At 34.9% G+C, this 17,868-nt stretch overlaps 1 protein-coding gene across 47 annotated transcripts in view; it reads left to right on the top strand.

Moving 5' to 3' along the window:
- LOC308626456 (regulating synaptic membrane exocytosis protein 1-like) overlaps positions 1–17,868 on the top strand; it is a gene marked incomplete at both ends in the record, with an annotated part of 216,998 nt that overhangs the window by 109,933 nt on the left and 89,197 nt on the right. For 29 of the 47 annotated variants that reach the window (XM_081251496.1, XM_081251514.1, XM_081251513.1 and 26 more), the window contains 2 exons: positions 6,452–6,564; positions 12,696–12,844. The exons of the other annotated variants lie outside the window; for them this stretch is intronic. In XM_081251496.1, coding sequence (XP_081107622.1) covers positions 6,452–6,564; positions 12,696–12,844 — 262 coding nt within the window. The remainder of the gene's footprint in view (positions 1–6,451; positions 6,565–12,695; positions 12,845–17,868) is intronic. 47 annotated transcript variants of the gene reach the window in all.

Below are 17,868 nucleotides of genomic sequence, written 5' to 3'. Positions count from 1 at the left end.
TAAAGGCAGTGTGGTTTTTCACTAAATGTGTTACTTACTTGTTGTGTTTTATGTTTCTCATACTGGATAGATGTTATATTTTATTTTATTGTTTATGTAACTGTAGCATAATCCTTAACATTCAAGAGAATCATACAAGGGTGCAAGGGAAACAGTTTTGCACATTTCTACCCTTGCAAATTGAAATGCATTTTATTCTAGGAAAATGACCCATTTCTGGCATTTCTGTATAGTCAAAATATTTTAAACATTTAATCTTTATTTATACATACTGTATATGTCAGGGGAAAGGAGGTGGTGTGTAACTATTCTATCAAAGTTGCTTATTATACTCATATGACTCCAAAGATAAGGATGAACATGAAAGGACTACATTATCTTTTAACTGGAAAAAAAAAGATAGAAAATAACAAAATATAACCAGTAAATTTTTCCCCTTAACTTCCATGATTTTGGTAAATTGGCAAATAAAAAAAAAAAGTAAAAATGCTGGAAATTAGTTAATTGAGCAAGAGAGTAAGTCAGTGTAGTTTTCCATTTTTTGAAAATGTGAAAAAAATATCAATACCCTATTAAAATAATACAGAGTCATAGACTACAACAGCGGGAAGTTACTCTAAATTACTTTCTCTTCCCTTTACAAATGAAAACTCCGCAATGGACAGATTTCAGGACTGATCAAGGCCACGGTGATGGATGCTGATGCCACTAAGGTTGTCATCTCTGCCGAATCTTTCCCAGTCCTGATTTCCGACCATTTTACTCCATTGCTTCCAGATATATGGAAAATGTTCACACATCTTAACAATTTGTATTCCTCTAAAGTCTAGAAAGCTGTGTGTAGAGACTAGCATTGCAGTCTTGAATTTTCAAATATAAAACCATCTTTCTTTCTCTTCAGGCTGCGTATAGCTTATAATGATTACAGATTCAGTCAGCTAAATTTTTTCATCTTTTATTACTTTATAATTTTCACGTTTCCTATTATATTGTTTCTTGTATTTGAGTGCCCACTAGTACTGATTTTTGACAATAAAATGCTTCAGAGAAGGGGTTTTGTCAGTGCTGTCAGTAACTGAGACATTGCCAGTGCCTCCTCTATCTGTTTCATTCTACCTGACAGCTTTCAGGTGTGTGGTCATTTATCATCGCTCTTTCTGAGACACACAGTGGACCAAGGTTGGGGCTTGACTGTCGCCAAACTCGCATTGTATCAGTAACAGCAAGGAAGCAGAGGCGTTAACTTTTCTATCGTAAAGTGTGATAGCACTTTGTAGTTAACTAGATGAGCTTAGTTATCCTGTGCAAATGTTACCATGTTTCGCCTTTGACACATGAACTATCTAACCTTGTTAGAAAATAAAATACTCATAATCTTTTTACTTCAATATATTTAATAATATAGAAAATTTCATTATTCCTATTCTCTTTCACACTGTTTCACCTGGAATACTTGAAAATAAAGGCTTAACAATATATTACATGGATTATCTTTTTTGCATATAAACACAAGCATTTGAAATTTCAACTTCATGTTAATTTCTAGATGCATAGGGAGAAATGTGAAAGATTTAAGGACTTTGAAGAGCAGAGCATATATATTTATTGTATTTAAATATTGTAAATAATTGTATTTATATAATTGTAAATTTGTGAATAATACTTAAACCGCATTTATGAAAATTTAATTTTTAACATAATTATCAAATTACACAGGACCATACTATTCACAATATTTTAAAGCAAGTCATGAATGTCTGCTAAGTCAAAGGAGTCTCCCAGAAAATCACATTTCTCTTTGGAAAAGGTGGTACTACAGAAATTTTTCAGTGGTGGGTTAAGGAAGATTTATTAATGATTCTTAAGCTTTCTTTTTTTTTTTTTAAGTCACAGGCCTCTTTAATAATCTTATGAAAGGGATAGATCTAGAAAAATGCACATAGACACAAACACAGTATTTGCAAATGACTTCAGCTTCTTCAGTTTCACCAAAGATCATCTATAATACTAGAATTCATAGCAAAACATGGGGCATGAAAAGAGAAGTAATTATTTTAATGTCTTTATTTTTAATAATATCTAAGACTTTCCATTAGAAAACTCTAATAAATTACTTTTTAAATTGTATTTACTTTTCTCACCTTGCATGCTGCAATCAGTTATTCTCGCTGAGTTTAGAAGACAAGAAATTATTTCATAAGTATTGTTTTAGCTTAACCTCTAAAAAAAGTTCTAGTTTTATACTTTCTTATTTGTAATGTTGAGCTGATATTTGATATATGTACATTCATTGGATAAAAATACCAGAGTTTAAAAATAACAGTGGATATAGAGTAAAGTTGATCTAAAGGAAACAGATTAAGTTCAATAAATATTTTTTAGGTAAATTAATATGTGCTTTTTAAAAAGCACAATTTATTCAACATCAAACACATCAGTCAGCTTGTAGAAAGCATAGTGGAAAATTCCAGCTTTTTAAAAAAAGCTTCTGTATAAAATTACAATGTTAATTACACCGTAGGGGCTAGGAGAAATAACTTGTTACTATCACTCTATGGGCAATTATAACTGAAATAATTGTACTATATGTAAGCTATATTTTCATTAAAAGACTAAGTGAAATTACATGATAATTATATTTGTCATAGAAAATGAGAGGGGTTATTTCACTCTCTAGTATGTAGTAGTGTTTGAAATTAAAAAAAAAAACAAAAAAACCCAGGAGTCCCCTAATTTAAAATCTTTTTAAAAAGGAATAGTAACTGGCAGTTTAATGATTTTGTTGGTTTCCAATGCTAGCAGTATTCAGAATGCTCCTAAAATGTGAATTTAATGCTAGGATTTGTGGAATAATTAGAAAATATTTTATTTCATGTTTTAATTTTGCTATTGGTATTAAAATTGTTAATATAAAAACTTTAAATGATCAGTAATCCTTCTTTTCAAATTAAGATATTTGAGCTCTCTGGGCTGTGGCTAATTTTACTTTTAGTGAGATACTTAACAGACAATCATATTCCAAGGATTCAATTAATTTCTAATCATTACCAAATATCTATTATTCTCTCTATAAATCATGTACATTAATAATCATGTCTTCTGGTTCAAACTTGTGATAAATATTCTATTTGAACTCATAAATTTTTCTTACTATTTAGAATGACACACCCATAATCCAGAAATGATGTCAATTTAATCCACAATATACAGTTGAAAAAGAAAATGCAAAGTAAGCAAAATCTGTAGAAAAGTTAAAGAACTGCCAAATTAACACTGAAGCCTCTTCATTGATGTTTATGAAAAACAGTTTTACTGAAACATGATCACTTGTATAAACAAGTATTTTAGAATACACAGTAATGTACACATAATCAGGAAATAATGAGAAATTTTTTTAAATGTTAATTTTATGTAATTATCTGGCATTTGCTATGAGTAGGTCAGTGATAAGCTGTTTGCATTTTGCTTCTGATCTTGGGATCCGAGAGCAAGCAGTGAGGACATAACAAACTACACTTTTGCTGGCGAGTCAAGAGGTCTAGTCATGATTTTGAAAAAAAAACTAATTTGGAGATTTCCTTTCTTTGACGGATTAGAAGATGTCAAATTTCACTTGTTTAGGAACAAAGATAGTACATTAATCGTTTTTGGAAAGTCAAAGCGAAGTCATTTAAAACCATTTTAGGGATTCAGTTTGTTGTTGGTATTTTTTAAAGTCTTTAAGAAACCTGCTACTGCTGCCATTTTCCTTTGGTATGGGCCTTGGTCCTGTCTGTTCTGCCTCTGCTTCCACACCCAGTGAGTTTACTCTGAAAGCAGAATGACAGCTGTCACCACCAGCAGGTCTTCTTGAGAGCGATGCAATACAGAGAGCAGCCTTGTCCAAGAGTAAAAAAAAAAAAAAAAAGACCACATTTAATAAAGGGAAAAAAAGAAATGAAATGAGTAAGAAAGAAAGGAAATCTCATTTACCTTTGTAACTTTAGAAAAGCCTTCAGAATTGCTAGTCTGGATTCAGTTGGTTTTAGAAAAGAATAAAAACAAAGTATAACTGAAAGTATCTAGCTTTTGACAAGACAATCTGCCTGGAGAGTCTTCCACGTTCATTAGATGGAAAGCCATCCTTAATTCTTGGAGATGGAAATCGTGGTCTTCTCTAAGGGGCAGCTGGAACCCACAGGTACTTTGCTAATTACACACCGCCTTGAAAAGAATCTGAATTCTCTTGCTTAATTTTGTCATGGCTTCTTGGCCACCAGCTGCTCTGTCCTTCAGGCTCACCCAAGGAGTTCAGTGTCCCCATATCTTTCCTTAATAAGCTTTTTTCCCAAGCCCAGGGGAAAAAAAAAATAGGATTCATTTCAGTTAGGCTACCACTGTGTTCTTATGGTTTAGTTTTGAGGTTTGCAAGGTAAAGATTTAAAATCAACCATATCATAAGCTAAGTAATTCTATTTAAAGCAATGAGGTGTTGTCCTGGCAAGGCTAAATCACCAGAACTGCTTCAAGCTGCTGCAGGCAGTACCTCTTGGGAAATAATCTTTTCAGTGTCAAGTAACTGACCCCCTAAGACTTACATGATGCTAAACGTAAAGGTCAAAAAGCTATGGGCTAATCAATGTCAAAAATTTATTAAAATTAATATCATTGCTGAGAAGATTAAGCTAACATCATTTACATTTGCTTTTATCACAAATAGAGATTACTTGGAATTGCTTTAAGCTTTAATTGTAGAGTACAGCTGATCACAGTTCATTTGACTTCCTCAAAGCTCGAAGCAGCTGATCCAGGAGGTACCACGTCACAGGCAGATGGCAGAAAGAAGACACATGTACATTTTCTCATTGGGTATACGGCCTTCTATAAATACAGCTCACATTATTCAATAACTTGTCTCAATTCCTAATTCTCTTGAGTAGCATTTTGCTTTATATTACTTATTATGACTCCTTATATATTGTCAAGTAATTAATACATTTCTGAACTGCTTTTCTCAAGATCTCTATTGAACCATCCTTTAATCATGATAGTCCTCACTTATGGTCTCAAGTCAACATTTTCAAAGCAAGTGTGCGTGATTGCTTCATCCACATAACTGTCACATTAGGGATTGATAATCGTCTAATTTACTGAATTTAAACAAAGCTAAACATCCAACAGCTTGGTGTGAAAATTACAAGTAAAACATTTACCCACACATTTCACAGCATGTATTTATCTCCTGGGCTATGAGCCTGTATTTGAACACACAGTAAAAGCTACATATTTATTGAATATTTATAATGAGTGTCAGTGTCTTTTATCAGGGATCACAGGCCATGTTTAATCACTGCAATGGAAAAAATGTGTCAACAAGTGTCTTTATAAACTCCTTGTAAGACAGGAAGTCAGCGCTCACCTCAATCAGACGTATCAAAATGTCCACTATCCTTTAAATCACAGGGCCTCTTAGCAGAAGTCCCAGTACATGAATTACAAAACAGTATGGGTTGTGGTCAGATACAGGTGTATATACACAACTTCAAAATAAATTGTAGCACTTGTTTCAGAGACTGGCAAGAGATAAGTTGTGAAACATAAACGTAGGTCTCACAATGCAGGTATACGTACACGACTATATTCTTCGCTCTTCATTTGTAAGAATGTAAAAATTAAAGGCAGGGTTTTAAAGCCAAGCTGCTTGTGATGGATTCTGACTTAAAATAGCTCATCCTTTATTGAAGGCTGTAATTCTTCCCATCTAAACCATCACTCCCGTTACTTAGGAGATGATAAAGGCATAACTGGAATACACATGTTTATTTACAAATTTAAATTAAAGAGCTGAAGTTCTATATCACATTTTCAAAAAGTATGAATTTCATTTATGTTTTCTTCAGAAATAGAAAACGAATCTTTTCTCTTAGCAAGTCCATTTTTAAGAATGGCAAATATTCATGAAAAGCAGCTGGTAGAAATGAAGGATTTAATAAGAATGCCTCAGAAAAGCAGGCGCTCTTCCATTACAAGAGTTTTTAGGTGACTCCTGCAGCTGAGGGTGACACATGGTGTGCATGCATGTAAATAAACACGTGTATCTCTCTGTGATGTGTTCTATCTATATGTACAAGCAACAACCAGTTCATTCAACAGGAAGCATATTTTCACAATTAAATTCGGTTTCACTTAATGACTCATGAATGGAACTGAGATTATTTCATATCCGATAAAGACATAGGATCCTTAGCTTTTGTTACTAACCTTTGTGTCCCCCATTCTGTGTGATTTGAGTCACGTTCCTCTGTAGAGCGACAGTTGCTAGCATTGTATCTTCTGCCTTTTTTTTTGTTAATCGTGTGATTTCGAAATTTTATTTGGTTGAAGTCATATCAAAAGCATTGCAATCTTAAACCATTCGGTTCCTCAGAGGTGCTTCGGTGTTTTAATAGACTCCCGTTGTGTGTTTTTGCAGCAAGCTTAGTAGTGGAGGAGCGAACGAGACAGATGAAAATGAAAGTGCATCGATTTAAGCAGACAACAGGGTCTGGTTCTAGTCGAGAACTTGATCGCGAACAATACTCCAAGGTAAAACCAGTAACCAACCAATAGTTCCCCTGGTAAAAAAGTACATTATGGGTAGCAGGTAGGACCAGTGAGCACCAGGTTATAGGAGAGAGGTTATCCTTCAGGTGATGGTCTTGCATCATAACCTCTCTCCTCTTGATATTTTCACAAGATATAAGTTTAGTAACATATTGTCTATTAACCTGGATTAAATGTTTTATCTAAAAAGAAAATGGAAATACTTGATATTAAAGTCACTTGATGATTGATTGTCGTGGTCAAATTCACATAAATAAGCAAGATATGTGAAGCCATTTTAAGCCATTTCATTGCTTGAATATCACTTAATATTGTATTTGAAATATTAAGATATAGATGTATACTCTTAAATACTATTTGAAGTTGATATTCCTATGGAGATTTCTTAGTGAATGACAGAAATTATGTGATGTGAGGTTTCTTATTGATCTGTCTTTAGTGAGAAAAATAACTGATTTCAAAGTCTCAGAAACTGAAATCCACACAATTTCAAGTGAATAAAAATTTAATTTATATTTCAATATTATTTTGTATGGATGCAATAAGGAGTTTATAAACTGCTAACTAGCATCTGATCATTTTGATTAAAATATGCATAAAATTTTATACTTCATGAAGCAATTTTAAATTTATTATCTGGTTTATTTAAAAACATTTTTTTTAGAATACTACAAAAGTGGCAGCAGCCACTACAGGAAAACCCGTGTTTTAATCTGATGTCAAGAATACTTTTGGAAGTAATGACCTTTTTGAAATTCAAAATTAAATAAAACGTTGTTAGCTTGTTATATGAACCTAGAAAAACCTACTCATTTTTAAATATTGGAGGTTGTTCATTATATAGCCAGATATTCAGGGACTAACACAAAAATATGGAGGTGGTGACAAACATCTGATTTGTCACCAGCCCACCACAGAGCCGTATGTGTTGGATGCCGTCTTATCACTTTATATCTTAGTTAATTTCAGAAGGGTTCCAACTGGACAATGTCCATGGTCGCTGTGATTCAGCAGGGCTCAACTCCCAAGGAGTCTGAAACAGTATTTTAAAAAGTAAAATCAGTAAAGAAAAAAAAAATCAGTAAGCAAAATATCTTGATGTTGCATAGAGTTGCTGATTCCAGCTCCACATATTTTTCCTCCCGTTTGTTCCTTATGATATTATTACTTCATCTGCTATTTGTCTGTCTTTATGGATATCATCATCATTTTTGCTTGCTTTTACCACAAATGCAGTAAGAATTGGGAAGCAGCATAAGTTAGGTTTTCTTCCTCCACTGTTACATGTTCTTATTTAGAAACGATCTTTAAAGCTGGAAATATTTTCTTGATTTCTTAGCATTATGTCAAAGGATGAGGTCAAATAGAACAGCAGGGATAGGCAGAGCCACTGCAGGAAACAAGAAAGAGATAAATAAAGAATCAGCATAAAAAGACTGAAAGCCTTTTCTGAACTAGGCCTCTCATCATTAATCCATTGATCAAAAAAAAAAAAAAAACTATAAAATGAAGTCCCCTAGAAGTCTAAATCACCACTAACACATATTCAGAATGAAATCAAAAGTAGGTTTATCGGGCTTCCCTGGTGGCGCAGTGGTTGAGAGTCCGCCTGCCGATGCAGGGGACGCGGGTTCGTGCCCCGGTCCGGGAAGATCCCACATGCCGTGGAGCGGCTGGGCCCGTGAGCCATGGCCGCTGAGCCTGCGCGTCCGGAGCCTGTGCTCTGCAACGGGAGAGGCCACAACAGTGAGAGGCCCGCGTACTGCAAAAAAAAAAAAAAAAAAGTAGGTTTATCTTGGTTGGGAGATTCCAAATTCTCTGATGGGTCGAAATTTAGAACTTGAAAATACCTCAAAATGATCTTCAGTTCCAGTTCTCTTATTTACCAGATTCATGAAAACTGAGGTCCCCTCAGAAGAAAGCAGGTGCTTTCCCAACATTAACGAAGCCTTTCTAGGACGTGGTGAGCCCACCAGCTCCTGATCTGGGGCTTAGATGCCCTTCGATTCTCTTCTGACATCACTGAAATGTACACATGACTCCAGTTTGATTCAGAGATTATTCTATGGCTTTTGATTTGCACTCAGTTAAATTATCATATTGTATCATTCCTTCCTTATTTGCACAGACATTCTTTTCCTTTTCCTCTCTCATTGCATTTAAATATTAAAAAACCCATTACTTTCAAATACATTACTATTGCTCTTACTGCATCCATTGATACTACTATATTACATAAATAAAATTATTATAAATTATATTGATAAATGTGAGATCAAAGATATGGTCTCTTGGGCTTCCCTGGTGGTGCAGTGGTTGAGAGTCCGCCTGCCGATGCAGGGGACACGGGTTCGTGCCCCGGTCCGGGAAGATCCCACATGCCGCGGAGCGGCTGGGCCCGTGAGCCATGGCCGCTGAACCTGCGTGTCCGGAGCCTGTGCTCCACAACGGGAGAGGCCACAATAGTGAGAGGCCCGTGTACCGCAAAAAAAAAAAAAAAAAAAAAAAAAAAAGATATGGTCTCTTTAAAAACAAGACTATAGGACAGGAAAATATATAAGATAACATAACAAATAATTAGCTTATTTTTAATTTTATATGTTAAGTAAAAGGTAAGTACTCTCTGCAATTCTAAGATTCCTAATGCTTACAATAAAATTTTAAAATAGTTTCCAGTAGCAATTCCAGTTAAACCTCTCACATTTTTTTCTTTCTTAAATTTATCCTTTTACCTCAACCTTTTAACAATTTACTTTACAAAGATCTATTTTTATTTATATAGTTGAGAACCAGTATTTTCATAAATTTAATGTACATTAAATTTTGAACTTTATTCCTTTGTTGACTTATTTTTAGTGTTTTAATCCATTTGGCATTTTGGATGAAACAATGCACCTTAGTTGAAATTCTGCCAGATTAGAAATTGGTTAACAGCTTTCAAAATATTTATAACCAAACACCAACAGAACTAGATTTTCTTCAGGGCAAAGGATTACCAGACACATGTAGTATAATTCCTAAGATGTTTCAAACCTGGCATCTCCTTTAAAGTATTAAATAAACCTAATTCCATCCTGAGTAAGGAATTAGCACTAACTTAGCTTTTGAGAAAACACAAAACTTCGTATCTCTGAAATGTGACACTGTGCTGATTGTTCACTGATGTTAGACAGAGTCGCATGCCTTGGTGATGGAGTAAAATTCATAACTGGAGAGTGAATTTGCATGTAGGCCTCACATTTTAAAGAGCACTTGTGTTTCTGTAACCCAAGAGCAGCAAGCAGAATTGTAGGTTTTTGTAGGCAGCTGCCAAGAGTTTATTATTACTTATGAAAATAGCAGCCCTGTTATTAGAGCTTCCCCTCACATCAAGGACAAATTTCCCTGCTATGTGATCAGTGTATATTTCTCCTGATGAGGCTACATTTCTCAAAATATAATTAATGTATTTCTATTAAAATATTTAATTGTTAAATAGGAAATTTAAAGAATCATGCTTGATGAAAAGTCAAAGTGATTATTTAAACTTTTAACAGATTTTGAAAATAAGTAGATGTAGTAGTATAAAGTGAGTATAAAAGCCTTTCCATTCCTTCAAATAACCAATGTGAAGAAAACTGTGACATGGCATCAGAATGGTGGATTATTCTTTACTCCAGTATAAAAGATTTTTAATATGACAAACAATCTTTTAAAATCCCTTGTTTTATGTCTTGGCTGGAATAGCAAAAGTCTATAGACAAAAAGGAGAAGAAGACATGATTTATAGAAAAGGAGGATTTGTTTAGTTGGAGAAATAATTCAAACACACTCACATGATCTTATGTTATAGACTACACTGCTTATTATTGGCATTTGCCAAATAAGGGGAGAGTTTGTGCTGGGGTCATGCCATGCCAGAAAATCTCTTACAGCTGGGCAAATTTTTATTGTATTAGAAACCAATTCATTCATATTCTCTCATGGACAAGCTATCATTTCAATGTTTGGAGACATTATAATAATCACATAACATATTTACTTAGCAAAATAATTTCAGAAACAAGTAATATAGGAAATATGTTTGTACCCCAGTAACAGAATTAAATTCAGATTCCACTATGTGAGCATATTTTTTACATCTATTCTGTAAATAAAAAACAGTTCTTGGGCTTCCCTGGTGGCGCAGTGGTTGAGAGTCCACCTGCCGATGCCGGGGACACGGTCCGGGAAGATCTCACATGCCGCGGAGCGGCTGGGCCTGTGAGCCATGGCCGCTGAGCCTGCACGTCCGGAGCCTGTGCTCTGCAACAGGAGAGGCCACAACAGTGAGAGGCCCGCGTCCCGCAAAAAAAAAAAAAAAAAAAAGTTCTTATTGAAATGAATCCTGTCAGTCAGCACCATGCTATCAGATAGGAAAGAATTTAATGGTAAAACATTTTCATGTTACTTTATCATAAATCATATTAATTTTAAATCATACATGAAGTTATATAAATAGCTCAGTTCTGAACATAATAGCATATTGCATGTCCTTTTGGATTATAATGAAGCATACGGCTTTCAAAAACAGATCATCCAATTATGAAAAAATTCTTTGGAAAGATAATTTTATAGATATTCTATGAATTTGAAATTGTTTTCATGCTTGATGTGAAATTCTTTGCCCAAAACATACACTTGAGAGATGAAAAATTAAAACTAACATTTAAATACCTTAGGCCTGAACTACTAGCACTTGAGGAATTATTAAATAAACATGATCCTTTCTCTAGAAGTTTTTAAAAAGTATTATTATATAATACTTATTATTATATAATACTTATAATACTTATAGTTCTTTTTGGATATACAGATCTACAATTTAGCATCATTTTATTTAGTACTTGTTAGCAAGACAATTCTTTATACAAATTTTTAGAAATAGAGTGTTTGGATTATTTTAGATATATTAAAACTCATTTGCTATGGAACAGAGAGGATGGATGAGTTTTTCTATAAGTTTAGCAAACATTTGATATTTTCACACCTTAGGACATAAATGCAAAATTAAATTGCTTGATAAGAAACTTAAATACCCAATGTTCGGTCATGTGTCCCTTCAGTTATGTGTTCTTTTATTTTATATAAGAAGTTATATTATCTTACCTTCCAGTACCTAGCAATAGAAAATCAAGTATATATTTGTTATTTTAAAGTTGTAGATACTTATATAACCTTACTATTTATTATGATTAAAACACACAGATAAAAATAAAAATATAGACTGTATAAAGGTCTTCACTGTGTGATTCTTTGCAATAAGAGTGAAGTAGAAAAAGAGTAGATTAACTGCTTTGAAACCTTCACAAGTTTTCATCTTTTACCTAATGATATCTAAGACCTCAGGTAATGAATACTAAAGACAAATATAAAGACACATTTAAATATGAGATATAGTGTATCTTGAAATTTTAATAGGAATCCAGTTTTTACTTTCAGCACTTAGTTGATAGTTTAAACCTGAAAATAACTAATTAAGCCATAATAGCAAGAAAGTCAAAGTCCAGTCTTTGCCTCCTTCTCTTTATTGACTTTGGCACAATCCTTCTGCTTTCATGTCAGTGCTTTTTTGCAGAGAGATGTGTTTTTTGGTTACATTTGAAAGAATGTGATGTCTTAGAATAGGGAAATTGTGTAGGTAAATCGAATATAAGTTTTAGACTCAAGAAGCACAGACAGATGGAAGCAGTCTACCCCATGGATAGAGTAGAAGGTGAGTAGACTCTGTAGGCAACGATGAAAACCAGGCAAGGCAAGAGGAACTGATGTACTAGAAAAAATAAATAATACAATTCTGAGGTCTTAAGTATGTGCAAATCATTTATTCAATGAATTTTCCACCCAAGCATTGACACTCTTCGTTTTACGATTCAGTCCTTATAAACCACTTCTTACCATTCGAAGGGGGGCGGTTTGTAATCCTGGAACCCATGTATCATGCTAGCGTTTGGGATCTTTTAGACTCCACACCTATGTTTACGAAAGTGCACTTTTGCTTGATGTGGGCTGAGTAGCCGTTAGCCTCACCATGTGTGTCTCTGTTTGCCAGCCTCCGATGACAGAGCTCACGCTCTTTTGTTTTCCATCCTTAGTATAACGTACATACAGATCAGTACCGAAGCTGCGACAGCGTCTCCGCCAGATCCTCAGACAGTGACGTCAGCGACGTGTCTGCCATCTCCAGGACCAGCAGCACCAGCTTCCTGTCCGAGCAATCTGAGCGGCCCAGGGGCAGGACCAGGTGAGTGGATGCCACTGTGTGTACAAACCGGGTAAAAATGCACCGCGCTTCCTGAGCGTTCTCACTCAAACAGAGTTTAGGTCAAGTAGCAGAAATATTTCATTGAAACTACTGGGACCAGAGTGAGTTCAGCGTTGATTCACTGTTGTGTAACGTTGCCTGGATTCTTTGGTACTTAGTATAAGATGGGGCTGTAACCAGAGTCATATTTTAGAGACTGCTCTAAAATTCCTTCTAAAGTGATTAAATCCACAAAGCATTCTTTAGTCCAGTGTCAGAAAGCTCTCTCTGTAAAGGGCCCCATAGTAAACATTTCAGGCTCTGCAGGACAATCTCTGTCTCGACGCTCTACATTGCCACTGAGGTGCAGAAGCTCTGCAAACAAGTGAACACAGTCCTATTCCAATAAAGTTTTATTTACAGAACAACCGAGAGCCGGCTGCATTTGCCCCTAGGCTGTAGTTTGCTGATCTTGCCTTCAATCACATAGTAGTTGGTCCGCCTTCAGATGGGTGTGATAACAAAATACACACCCCTCTTTTACAGTAGGGGAGTTGTAAGAAGTTTGCATGGAGTTTGTTTAAATCACCGACAGTTATCTTGGTTCTCACAAGGCAAATAACCCTGCTGAAAGGGAAAAGACCTCAGGAATCTGGTGCCATTTTCAGTACAGCAGACTCAGTATGGACCAGGCACATTTTATGTTTGTTCTTAAGTAGTTTCCAGAAGTAGAAGTTTCATTGAAGGCATTTTGGGGTTGATGAGAGGACCAAGAAATATAAATGTTCAAAACAGAAGCAACTATCTTCCTAATATTCCAAAAGCCTCTTATGATCTCACATTTTGATGATGTATCCTGAGGCATTCCGTCTTCCTGGATTTCTCTGCACCTAGCTCACATGTTGAAGCAAATTGAGACCAATTATCTTACTGTTAATTAACTGTGCCACACTGAGATTCTGCAGGAGCAATTCCGAGATAGATCAAGATATTAAGAGAATGTTTTATCTCTATTTTGAATATTCTCAGCATCTGGTCCTAATAGGATATTAAGTTCTCTAAAATTTAAGAAAGAATGAAAAGAGCTAAGGAATGTAGCCATATTGAGCTGCTAGGATAGAGTGGTAAAAATGATTATAATCAATTCCTTTCTATTGAAATATTATTAAGATATTATGTTTCAAAACCTATTTGGTTTAGCAAGAATATTGATAAATACGGCTTAAACAAAGACTTTTTTCACTTTTAGTCACTAAAAACAATTTACTCAATAATTACAAAACCATAAATCTTGAAGTAGTTTTATGTTCACAATAGAGCCACGTACCCTGAGTCCTATGCTGTAAAGTATGACTAATGAACAGAATTCATGTTACCAACCAACTGTGAGAGTAATATGTGGGTCCACTGTCATTCTCTTGAAATTTCAGGAGAATAGGTTCTTCAGGGAAAATTTAGCTGTATGATTTTCGAGGAAGAAAGCAAAGAACAGAGAAATTTTAGGGGGCTCAACAACAAGGGACTATGATTTTATAGAAAGGAGGAGAAAGAACTTCATGGTAGTGATTGGAGCCAAGGTTACTCTGGGAAAATGCCAGTTTATCAGATAACAGTCATTATAACTAGATCATGACAAGAAGCAGAAGATAGAAGATTTTTTGCCTCCTTGATTCATATAACTTTTAGCATGTATTGAAGGTGGTGGGGATGGAGTAGACCTAGGAAGGGTGCAAATAAATTTCTTAATGACAAATCCGTTTTCTGAGGGCATTTCCCTGTTTCTGGCTTCCCTTTCCCTTCTCTGTGGTTTAGAGCACATTTGAGCTCAGTTATTTTTATGTAAGTGGATTATGTAAATGCAGTCAGTTAAGCTAATGGCTAAACAAGTTTTCCCTGAAGCTAATGTGAAGAAGTATTTTCCTGTAGTCCCATACTTTATTTTTTATATTTTTTTATTTTTATTTTGTGTGTGTGTGTGTGGTACGCGGGCCTCTCACTGCTGCGGCCCCTCCCGTTGCGGAGCACAGGCTCCGGACACGCAGGCTCAGCAGCCATGGCTCACGGGCCCAGCTGCTCCACGGCATGTGGGATCTTCCCGGACTGGGGCACGAACCCGTGTCCCCTGCATCAGCAGGCGGACTCTCAACCACTGCGCCACCAGAAGCCCCAGTCCCATACTTTACATCAGGGATTCTCCATATGTGGTGCATGTTTGATTTCTTAGAACACTTAGGAGGAACAAAGAGGGTAATATGAGCTATGGGAGGGGCAGGTCTTCCTTCTTACATCTTTTCATGTATGTTCTTACCCCGAAATATCCTCACAGGTGCACAGACACACATGTACACCCCCCCAACACACACACACACACACACACACAAAGTTACTTTGGGTCCACCATCAGCCCCATGGTAAAAACCTGAGCGGAGGGTTTGTGATGAAAAATAAAAATGACATCAAAAAGTTGCAGGCTCTTCAGCTTTAAATATTCCCATTTCTTATGACACTATGAATAATGATTTTTCTCAATATAGAACTGCTTTGCATTTCTGTTTTTTTTTTTTAGTAACTAACACCTGCATAGGTTTTAAAATTTTATTTACTCAGGCTCATGGATAAAAGATGAAAAATGTGATCAATATAATAATAGATGTATTTACATTTCATAATAGGTACCAGCAAACTTTTGAGTTCCTATCAAGCGTAAAGGCTATTATTTTCCAAACCTTCATGAAAGTATACTATCTAGGCCGCATACTCAAGGAGATTATAATCTGTTTAAGAGTTTGAAACCTGTTTTTATATCATGATTCCCTGCACAGCTGACCCTTGAACAATGGTTAGGATAGAATCGGGACTCAAACCCTAGTTCTTCTGATTCCACATATTGTGATCTCTAACTGAACACAAAATTTTCCCCACACTTAGTTAATTTAAAGTTCTATGGAATGAAAATATAAGTACTATATTTATTGAAAAAATCCCCATATAAGCGGATTCATGCAGTTCAAACCCGTGTTGTTCAGGGGTATGTGTCTTCATTCACATCTTCCTGTAACACAGGAAATGTTTTACTATGCATTGCCTTGGATGGGTTTTCATCTGGAAGTCATTAAAAGGATTTAGAAGACACTGTAGCATCCCCTGAAGACACTGCTCAGTACCTAAAAGTCAGCCAAGTGTCCACTGTCCTCCTGAAGGACCATAGGGAGAAACCACTGACTTGATCTTACCCGTATCATATAGAACTGTAGTATGTAGGCCCTTAAAGTACCACGTATGGTTTTGACTCCTTCTATCCAAGTATGCTATAAACCAAGAAGATGTCAAGATAAGCACATCTGAAATGAGCAGTGGTCTGCACAGTATGATATACAGGCCAGTGTTTCCCAAACACTGCTTGCTACACTTTCCTGGTAATGATTCATAGTACACAATATTGTTCTTAACATTTTGAGAAGTTCTCTCTTGTAACAACTTGTTTATCTTTGCTTATTCCAGCACATACCAAAGTTATTTCATTCTGGAATGCCTGTTTCACAGGGACATCCATTAATGTGTTGCATAGTTTTTGAGTGAAGTTTGGGAAATTCTGTTTTAGATAATCATCATCCTTCTGCCTAAGAGATAAAAGGCTGTAAAGAAAGCTCTAAAAAGCCTGTTTGGGGGATGAATAAAATTAAGCACTTATAAGATGTGTATAGGTTGAAAAATACAAATATATTTGGATGATCAATCTCTAAAAGATCTTTTTCAGAATATTAGGAACTCATGGGCCATATTCTGAATCTTTTGTGTTTGAGATAATGATTAGGCAAAAAATGCCTTGACCACTTGGGGATAGACCAGCTAAACCATATGTTTCTGTGTGAATTGAAAAAGGGCATCTCTCCTCCCAGATGCATTCTAAATGCTTCATTCAAAAATAGCCTAAAACATACTTCATGTTTTCAAAGTTTCTGTATACAGGGAACTATAGTAGAAAAACATACACTATAATGTTTATATTAGGGTAATTAACCTTTTGTAGATATAAAGAATTAAAAGTTATTCTAAAATTGTTGTCACGGATTAAAACTACTTAAAATCTCAGTAATTTCTAGGATGATTCTTACAGGACAAAATCAACACTTAATACTTCAAAATAATAAACATCAATAAAGATTTAAGATTTGAAATTCCTAGTTTTTCAGACTTGTTCTGCACGTGAGTTACAATTTTAATTTCGTATTGGCTTAAATATTCCTCGAAGAATGTTTTCTTATCCAACCACAAAATATGCAAAGTATATTAGTAGAGGTGGCATAATTGATGATAAAAATGCACATATACTAGAAACCCAGAAGGAATATGTTGAGTTTTTGAGTTCTCTATGCTTTTTTTAACATCAAAGAAGATGTTCACCTCAAAAAGAGGCTGAATTTTCATGACATAGCTCTGATTTTTTTTTTCATTTTTATCATATAACCATTTCTTTCCAGGCAGACAAATTTCAGATGTTTTATACAAAATCAAACTATAAAAGCAAATGCAAGCATAATCCTATAATTGCTCTCAGATGTTATACAATTTTAGAAGTTCTGTCAAAAGCAACAATTTCCCAGCAGCATTCACGTTTGTGACAAAGGTTTGCCTTGATCTATAAGGTTGCCTTTCTATATCTAAGTGAATTTTGATGCAAATAGTTTTTGGTCTTCTTATCATCTCCTTTTGAAAGAATATTTTCAAAAGCAGTTATCTTTTTCTGCATTCATAGTTTGAAAGACGAGATCTTTTTAAGAGAAGTTGTCTTCTACACACAACTATTAATCTTGCAACTGTTAATTTACTTAAATCTGGCAGTTGATGTCACTAGGCATAATAATTAGTGTATACTGAAGGAAACATGCTTATATTTATTGGGGGATTTTAAAACATTGTAGGTTAAATTATTTGATATTTTAAATTGTGATAGAGAATGAGTGCCTAGGTTAATATCTTCCAGAAAATCAAGCTTATTATTGCAATTATGCTTGAAAAATATT

This window comes from Mesoplodon bidens, assembly GCF_964165515.1.
Source record: "Mesoplodon bidens genome assembly, chromosome: 12".
In the NCBI taxonomy this organism is placed as follows: Eukaryota; Metazoa; Chordata; class Mammalia; order Artiodactyla; family Ziphiidae; genus Mesoplodon; species Mesoplodon bidens.
The sequence above is the reverse complement of the archived record's forward strand: the minus strand, read 5'-3'. Positions and strand labels throughout refer to the sequence as shown.